The sequence below is a fragment of the Orycteropus afer genome, unplaced genomic scaffold, assembly GCF_000298275.1.
Source record: "Orycteropus afer afer isolate SDZICR_OR568_19922 unplaced genomic scaffold, OryAfe1.0 scaffold00218, whole genome shotgun sequence".
NCBI lineage: Eukaryota > Metazoa > Chordata > Mammalia > Tubulidentata > Orycteropodidae > Orycteropus > Orycteropus afer.
Window position 1 is genome coordinate 3340225 of NW_006921805.1, and position 9121 is coordinate 3349345.

General features: G+C 41.4%; 1 protein-coding gene across 1 annotated transcript in view; it reads left to right on the top strand.

The window, feature by feature from the left end:
- The window catches only part of LOC103203582 (cartilage associated protein), a 51996-nt gene that overhangs the window by 6457 nt on the left and 36418 nt on the right, over positions 1-9121 (top strand). The window contains exon 3 of the mRNA XM_007948646.2: positions 4219-4390. Coding sequence (XP_007946837.1) covers positions 4219-4390 — 172 coding nt within the window. The remainder of the gene's footprint in view (positions 1-4218; positions 4391-9121) is intronic.

The window sequence follows — 9121 nt, forward strand, 5'->3', positions numbered from 1 at the left end:
TAGGATTTGGGTGAAGATTTACAGAGTAAATTCACTTTTCATACAGCAGTTCACATATACTTTGTCTCATGTCATTGACCAAAATTTACAATGCAGCATCTCCCCTCCCACTTCCTCCCCATAGTTTGATCACTGAGTTTTAAGATGGCGAAGTAAAGTTGTTTTCTTGGAAATCCTCCAAAAATAACCAATATCTTAGTTATCTAGTGCTGCTCTAACAAAAATACCGTAAGGGGGTGGCTTTAAAGAACAGAAAATTATTTTCTCACAGTTTCAGAGGCTAAAATCAGGGGCTCTACCGTGTCAATTCCTTCCCCATAGGGAGTCCCTGACATTCTTTGATCCCTTAGGTTGTAGACGATCCTCACATGCTGTCTGTCTTCCCCATGTGTGCATGTCTCTGTGTCTAATCTGTTCTTTTTATTACTCAGAAGTGATTAGATTTAGAACCCACCTTACTGAGGTATGATCTAACAAACTTAACAAACAAACAAAACCCTATTTATAAATAGCATTACTTTCACAGGTATAGGAGTTAGAATTTCAATACATTTTTTGGGGGGTGGAGCGAGGCACAAGTTAATCAATAACAGGAACACAAGAAACAGCAACATAAATATCTATCTTTGATAAAAGTAGGAAACACTGTAACCTCAAATTGTGTATTACATGTATTAAGGTGGAAAAGAACAGGAACTGGGGGACTCACTTGCCAGAGTAAATATCAAAACCCATATGTCTACAAGGGAGAGTTCTGATGAAAATTAACAACAGCAGCATTAATAACAATAACAGTAATCAGGACCTTTTGATTACCCATTGCCATCAAGTCATTTTAAATCATATTGACCTTGGGTGGCACAATGATTAAAGCTCTTGCCTGCCAACTGAAAAGTCTGTGGTTGGAACCTACTACCTGGTCCATGGGAGAAAGATGTGGCAGTCTGCTTCTGTAAAGATTTACAGCCATGGGAACCCCATGGGTAGTTCTGCTTTGTTCTGTAGAGTTGCTGTGAGTTGGAATTAACATGATGGCGACAGGTTTGGCTTTGAGTTTTTTATCCTTAGGAGCACTTACTATTGTTAGGTCCTGTTGAGTTTAGCCACTGGGGCCATGGGTACCAAAGAAAGCCGAGGTTGGGCAGGGGCTGAAAATGATTATGTATTGAAAAGTATCTATGAGGAGATTTCAGATGCCAAAATGTGACTATAAGGTCTCCATAGTGTGCTCACACTGCAGGGTTACCTTTTCACTGGCAGGTAACCCCAGATGGAGTGTGCAGAAGTCTCTTCTGGGGACCATTCAGTTTTCAAGGAAAAAATTCTCCAGTTTTCTTCAGGGAGAGTAGGGTATTCATGTGTGTCTGCTGTTGTCTGAGAGCCAGTTTGTGGAGTGGGTTGGGGGTGGGGTCTCACAGTTGAGTCAGAAGACTTCCCCTCAGCTCCATGCCTCAACCTGGGCTCCACTATGCCTGGTCCCTGACTCCTCAGGTTTCTTGGGTAAAGTCTAGAATAAATCGCCTGTCTCTGGTAAGGAGTGGTTTTGGAAGGTCTGGTATCTTGGGTGGGCAGGGGAATGCTTGAAGGAAACCTAGGTGAGTAGCAGCCCAACCTCAGACTTTCAGCTCTGCTTTCAGTTCCGTGTCTCACCCCAGCCTCCATGGTCCCTGCAAGGACTGAGCAGAGCACACAGCTCACTTCTTCTTCTTGACCCTCCTCTGTGATACATTGGCTTTCTGTCTTTTGAGAAGTTGTTGAAATCTTTTGTCTGCTGCTTTCTCCTCTGCCTTTTGCCTATAAAAAGGGTTTTTGCCTTTTTACATTCTTCATTTTTTAGGGCTTGAGTTGCAGAGATGAATATATGTGGCCAGTGTGCTGCATTTAACTGGAAGTTGGCTAGAGTTCTCTTTTCCTCTTTAGAGCCTGCTGGGTGTGGCTGGGCTGCCCTCCTGTTGAGTGGGCTGGCTCGCACTCTCTGCTTGGCTTCCTTCTTGCTGCTGCCACCCTACTGCTTCTACATAGCTAGCTTTTTGGAGTGACTACTCATAAACCCAGCCTCCAGACAAGGCACTTCCGTTCTCCACCTACCCTGTTTCCAGGGCATGCTGCCTACTCAGGGAATTAGTTTTTGTTGTTAGTTGCTGTTGAAATAATTCAAACTCAGAGTGACCCTGTGTGTGCAGAGTAGAACTGTTCCATAGGGTTTTCAAGACTATAACCTTTCAGAAGCACATCACCAGTCTCCCAAGGTACATCTTGATGGGTTCAAACTGCCAATCTCTTGGCAAGTAGTTGAGTTCTTAACCATTTGTACCACCAGGGACTTCCTAAAACCAAACCCACTGTTGTTGAGTTGATGCCTACTTGTAGTAACCCTGTAGAGCAGAGTAGAATTGCCCCATAGGGTTTCTAAAACCAGACGCACGTCCATCGAGTCAGTTCTGACTCATAGCAACCCCCATTGGGTTTCTAAGGTGGTAGGTAAATCTTTACAGAAGTAGATTTCCCCTTTTCCTTCCATGAAGAGGCTAATGGGTTTGAACCACCCACCAAGCTTCTGGTTAGCAGCCAAATGACTTAGGCACTGCACCACCAGAGCCATAGGGTTTCTAAGGCCGTAAATAAATCAGCCACATCTTTCTTCTGCAAAGCAGCTGGTGAGCTGAAACTGTCAATCTTTCCATTAGCAGCCAAGTGCTTTAACCACTGCAGTACGAAACTCCTAGCCAGGGACTTAGGGGAGAGAAATAAAGGCCTTTGGCTTGGTGAAAATTTTAGGTTCAAGTGGTAGTCCTCAGATTTCCCCATCCTGGAGCAATCAGAAAGGGTCTTTCCATGGAGAGTCCCAGGCTTGTTTCAAGGCCTGTCCAGGCCCCTCCAAGTTGGCAGATTTCCGAGTATCCAAAATCTCTACTTAATTCTTGGAGACCAAGCTAGCAGAAATCTTTTGAAGTTTTCAGAATGTGATACGTGGCTGCTCTCCCCAGTCACTATGCTGATGCATGGCCCTCCTATTTTATGCTTCACTGTTGGGGAAGAGGAGGGGTATTAGATACCTGCTCTCAAGTTTTTGTCTTTTTCTTCATTCATTTTTAAAATCAGTTTTAATGAGCTACAATTTTTTTGCAGTGTATCTACCAATTTGATGGTTTTTTTTTTCTTTAAATTGTGATTTGAGTGAAAGTTTACAGAGCAAATTCATTTTCCATACAGCAGCTCACATATACTTTGTCTCATGACATTGACTGCAGTTTCCCACAATGCAACAGCACCCCTCTTACTTCCTCCCCATAGTTACCTCTTCCCTGTGTCCTTCCCTCCATGCACTCCTGCCCCCTGAGCTGTCTTCCTGTGCATACACAGCCCTTCTATTCTCCCATGATTGATCTCTCCAAGGAGTGTGTCTATCTAATGTAAATGTTCAGCTCATATGCCGTCTTTTGTTTGGCTGGAAGCCACAGGAGTGGGTTCAGTTCCAGACCTGAAGGGCCACTGGGGGCCATGGTCTCAGTGGTTCCATCAGGCTCTATCAGACCAGCAGACCTGGTCCCTTTTTTTTTCAATTTGATGAGTTTTGGTAAATGTATATAGTCATGTGACTTCTACCATAATCATAATAAAGAATATTTTTACTAGTTCCAAAAAGTCCCTCATGCCCCTTTGTTGTCAACCCCTAGCTCCAACCTCTGGCCCCTGGCAATCACTGATCTGATTCCTGCCAGTATAGTTTTGCCTTTTCCTTGATTCCAATTTGATTTTGTTATCAAACACCACCTACATTTTGAATTAAAACTAAATAAAAAGCGTACCCATTGTGAGGGTAGAAAAATCTAGGTATAAAGTAGGTCACTGACTGGCTTCATATTTAATTAAGGGCCAGTATAGTTTCTTCAAGGAACTGTGGTGGTACAGTGGATAAAGCTCTGGCTGCTAACCAGAAGGTTAGCAGTTTGAATCTCCCAGCTGCTTTGCAGGAAAAAGATGAGGCAGTCTGCTTCTGTTAGGATTTACAGCCCTGGAAACCCTTTAGGGGCAGTTTTGCTCTGTCCTACAGGGTTGCTATGAATTGGAATTAACTCTATGGCTTTTTTTTTTTGGTGATTTCCTTACAGTTAATGAGAGTACAGCTTGATGATGGTCTTGATTCCTTTGTGGAGGACATATCTATCTCTCTTCATGGCTGGAAGCAGGCTTCACTGGCTTCTCCTTGTGTTTCAGAGCCTGTTCATCCGAGCAGTGCGGGCGTACAATGGCGAGAACTGGAGAACATCTGTCACAGACATGGAGCTGGCCCTTCCTGATTTCTTCAGAACCTTTTATGGGTGTCTTGCAGCCTGTGAGGGCTCCAGGGAGATTAAGGACTTCAAGGATTTCTATCTCTCCATAGCAGGTTGGTGGAGGGTTGTGTCCTAGAGGCACACAGAATAGCTGGAATCTGGCTTGCCTGGATGTCTGCTATCTCTCCACATGCCTTTGAGGTGACTTGAGTGGCCTCTGAGGAAGTTTTGAGCTTAAATATTAATGTGTCACTGGGGTAGCCGACACCTACATAGATAAGCCTTTGACTCAGCAGAGACAGCTGGTAAAGTGTCTGAGTATAACTTTCAAGCACAGTCTTGGGGAAGTGGTTGGTAGAGTCTCTATCATATCAGCCCTGCTTGATTACAGAGTCCCCACTGGCTTTTGGAAAAGTTAAAATGGGCCCAAGACCAACTCAGTGATTCACAGTACTAAGATAATTTTGATTACAGAAATTTTGCAGCATACAAAAAGGTAGAATGAAGAAACTTATGTAAATCCTTAAGGTTACTATTTGAAAATTTTTTTCTGATTGTAAAACAATGTATGCTCATTATAGGAAGTTTAGAAAGCATAGGAAAGAAGATTGAAGACAGAAAGAAAATTTATACCATCATCCATATCCACATATAGCCTAGATTTCCCTAGGGTTTTTCTCTAGTAGACAGGGTCTCTGCAGAAAATGATTACTCACCAAGGAAGAGATTTCTCAGAGTGGTTTGGGGAACTCTGATCCTAGAAATTCACTTGACGGAAAGGGGACCCTGGCCAAATAAGTTTGGGAATGGGCTGTGCACAGTGTCTCTGTCTCTTACAGAGTCACTGTGCACTTTAATGATTCAAGGCTCTTAGAAATCCTGCAGTATGGAAGTTCATTTAAACTACTGAATTCAGGGGTTTTTACCTTTTTTTTTTGGTAAAATCTCTTTTTCCATAAAGTACCATTTGCTTCTACTTTAAAAAAAAAACAAACAAAACTTTTTACTATACCTTATTTCAAACGTACACAAACATACACAAAAATAGAAAGATGATAACAAATCCTCATGTAGCCATGACTCAGCTTCATAATTGTTAATTCATGGCCACTTGGACCCCATGTAATTTCTACATACTTTACCCTCTCTCATGTTATTTTGAAAAAATCCCAGATTCTGCATCATTTCATTTGTAATATTTCATTATACACCCATAAAAGATGAGAACTCTTTCTTTTTTAAACATTACCACTGAACGATCACACCCAACAAAAAGTTTAACAATAGTTCCTTGATCTTATCATCAAATATCCAGGAAGGGGCCATTGACTTCTCAAAGAATTGGTCAGTGAAGACCTTATGAATAGCAATGAAAAGCTGTCTGCTATAGTGCTGGAAAACTTTATGAATAGCCCTGAAACATTGTCCGATATAGTGCTGGAAGATGAGCCCCTCAGGTTGGAACGCACTCAAAGTACAACTGGGGAAGAGCTGCCTCCTCAGAGTAGAGCTGACCTTAATCATGTGGATGGAGTAAAGCTTCTGGGACCTCTAATTGCTGATGTGGCCTGACTCAAAATGAGAAGAAACAGCTGCTTAATAATCAGAACATGGAATGTACAATCTAGGGAAATTGGAAGTTGTAAAAAATGAAATGGGAATGCATAAAGATCGATATCATAGGCCTTAGTGAGCTGAAATGGACTGGTTTTGGCCATTTTGAATCAGATAACCATATGATCTACTTTGCCAGGAATGAAAAATTGAAGAGGAAGGACATGGCATTCATCATCACGAAGAATGTTTCAGTGTCCTGAAGTACAGTGCTATCAGTGATAGGTAGTGTAGTGCCTAAGGCACTTGACTGCTAACCAGGAGGCTGGCGGTTCAAACCCACCAGCCACTCCTCAGAAGGAAGGTTGGGCAATCTACTTCCATAGTGATACTGCCTCAGAAACCCAAGGAGGTGTCACTATGAGTCAGATACAACTCGAGGACACATAACAACAACAACAAGAAGGAAGACCAGTTAATGCTACTATTATTCAAATTTACGCACCAACCACTGAAGCCAAAGATGAGGAAATTGAAGATTTTTACCAACTTCTGCAGTCTGAAATTGACCAAACATACATTCAAGATGTGTTGATTATCACTGGTGATTGGAATGCAAAAGTTGGAAACAAAGAAGAATCACCAGTAGTTGGAAAATATGGCATTGGTGATAGAAATAACACTGGAGATTGCATGATAGAATTTTGCAAGACCAACGACTTATTCATTGCAAATACCTTTATCAACAACATAAACAGTGACTGCACACATGGACTTTGCCAGATGAAGTACACAGGGATCAGATCAACTACATCTGTGGAAAGAGGCAATGGAGAAGCTCAATATCTTCAGCCAAAACAAGGCCAGGAGCTGACTTTGGAACAGGCCATCAACTGCTCATATGCAAGTTTAAGTTGAAGCTGAAGACAATTAAAACAAGTCCATGAGAGCCAAAATATGACCATGATTATATCCTATATGAATTTAGAAACCATGTAAAGAATAGATTTGATGCATTGAACAAATATCCAGAGTGTCCCAGTAATCTCAAAAATGTCATAAATGTGTGTGTGCTATTTTTTTCAAACACATCTTATTTTTCAGAGCAGTTTAAGGTATAAAGAAAAATTATGCAGAAAGTATGAAGAGTTCCCTCTTGTGCACTATTTCTCCTGTTACTAACATCTTGCATGAGTATGGTATATTTGTTACATATGATGAGCCAATATTGATACATCAGGAGCTTTGGTAGTACAGTGGGTAAAGTGTTCGGCTACATGCAGAAGGTTGGCAGTTTGAACCCACGAGCTGCTCCATGGGAGAAAAATGAGGCAGTCTGCTTTGGTAAAGATATACAGCCTTGGACACCCTATGAGACAGTCCTGCTCTGTCCCATAGGGTCACTATGAGTTGGAATTGACTGGATGGCAATGGGTTTGGTTTTTAGTATACTCCTTAGTTTATACTAGGATTCACTCTTTGTGTTGTACATCCCTATGAGTTTTGACAAAAATGTACATGATATGTACAGTTTGCTTGAGTCAGGATCTAAATAAGTTCCACGTATTGCAATTGGTTGATATCTTTGAAGTCTCTTTTAACCTGTAGGATTCCCTCCGTATCTCCCATATCTCCCCTGTCCCCCACTCTTGCTATTTATTTGTTGAAGAAACTGGATTGTTTATCCTATAGAAGTTCCCAAAGCCTGGATTTTGCTGTTTGTGCCCCATGATTCTCTGTTTTCGGTCTTTCTTGTAAATTGGTAGTTGGATGTAGAAACTTGATCAGGCTCAGGTTTGATTTTGCTTGGTGAGAGGCAAGACTGTTTCATAGTTGGTGCTGAGTTCTTCCATCAGGAGGTCACTGATACCTGGTGGCCTCTTTTTCCAGAGTACTATTTTTTTTCCTTCTGTAAAAAAACTTTTTACTTTGGAAAATTTCCAGCATTAGTGTGTTACATGTTACAATGGATGAACTGATACTGATACGTTATTATAAACTCATGTCTGTGGATTACATTAGGAGCTCTGGTGGCATAGTGCCTAAGGCATTTAAATGCTAACCAGAACGCTAGCAGTTCAAACCCACCAGCTGCTTCTTGGTAGGAAGACTGGGTAATCTACTTCAGATTCAGATAGTAGAGATATAGCCTTGGAAACCTAAGGAGGGTCACTGTGAGTCGGGACTGACTTGACGGCAGTGAGTTGGTTTACATTTAGGGTTTACTCTTTGTGTGGTTTTGACAAATGCACAAAGTTTGTGGAGGTGGCAGCCACTGGTGCTCAAGGCCCGGACCTTACAGAGCATCTTTTAACCAGTGTCCTTCTGCTGGTGATGAGGTCCTCCTTCCCAGTCTCCCATCATAACTTTTACATCAAGAAGTACTCCTTACAGTCAGAATAAAGGGAGGGATGTGAAAAGAATGCTAACATGGAACTGCAGCATTTTGATTAAAGATAAAAAAAAAAAATAGTTGTTAGAAAAGAAACTTTCAGTGAGATGGACGAATAGGCAGACAAACTACACAGACCCTCTTTAACAATGAAAAGAGCGAACAATTGACAGACATACAGAAGATAATCCTGGAGCCCTGAGCTTTGAAAGGAAGTATGCAAAAGTGGATTAGGCACCAAGTAGTGGAAAAACGTGAATGAAAACTGGACCTAAGAATAGGCTCCATTTGCCAAGGACGGCAGAGACATACGGGAGGATGACAACAGGAAAGGAGACAGGTGGTGAGGTATAAGTGCTGCCAACTAGCAAATAGAGGAGCACAGCACAGTACCCTGCTTACATAGCTAACATACAAAGAAAACAAAAATCGTGGGTAAGTCACTCTAACATACAATCACCAATTAAATAAAACACAAAAATGTCACAATGCCTCGGAGAAAACAGAGCATCATGGTCCACACAAAGAGGCAAGATAAAGCAGGAGAAACAAGGGACCAGGATACAGTCCCAAAACACATCCCTGAGGAAGAAGCAGCATAACTCCCTGATAAGGAATTCAAAAGAATTATATTTAGGTACCTTCAATGAATTGAGAGATCAAGGAAAACACTGACAAAATTGAGAAAAACACAAGAGAAAACCCTAGAACAATTTCAGAAAACAATACAAGAACAAAATGACAAAATCAATGAAAAATTAGAAATGATACAAAATCTACACACAGAAATCCAGAAGATTAATACTAAATTTTCAGAACTAGGTAACACATTGAATGGGCAAAGGAGGTCAATTGAATCCATGGAAGACAGAATTAGTGAGATTGAAGACATATACCT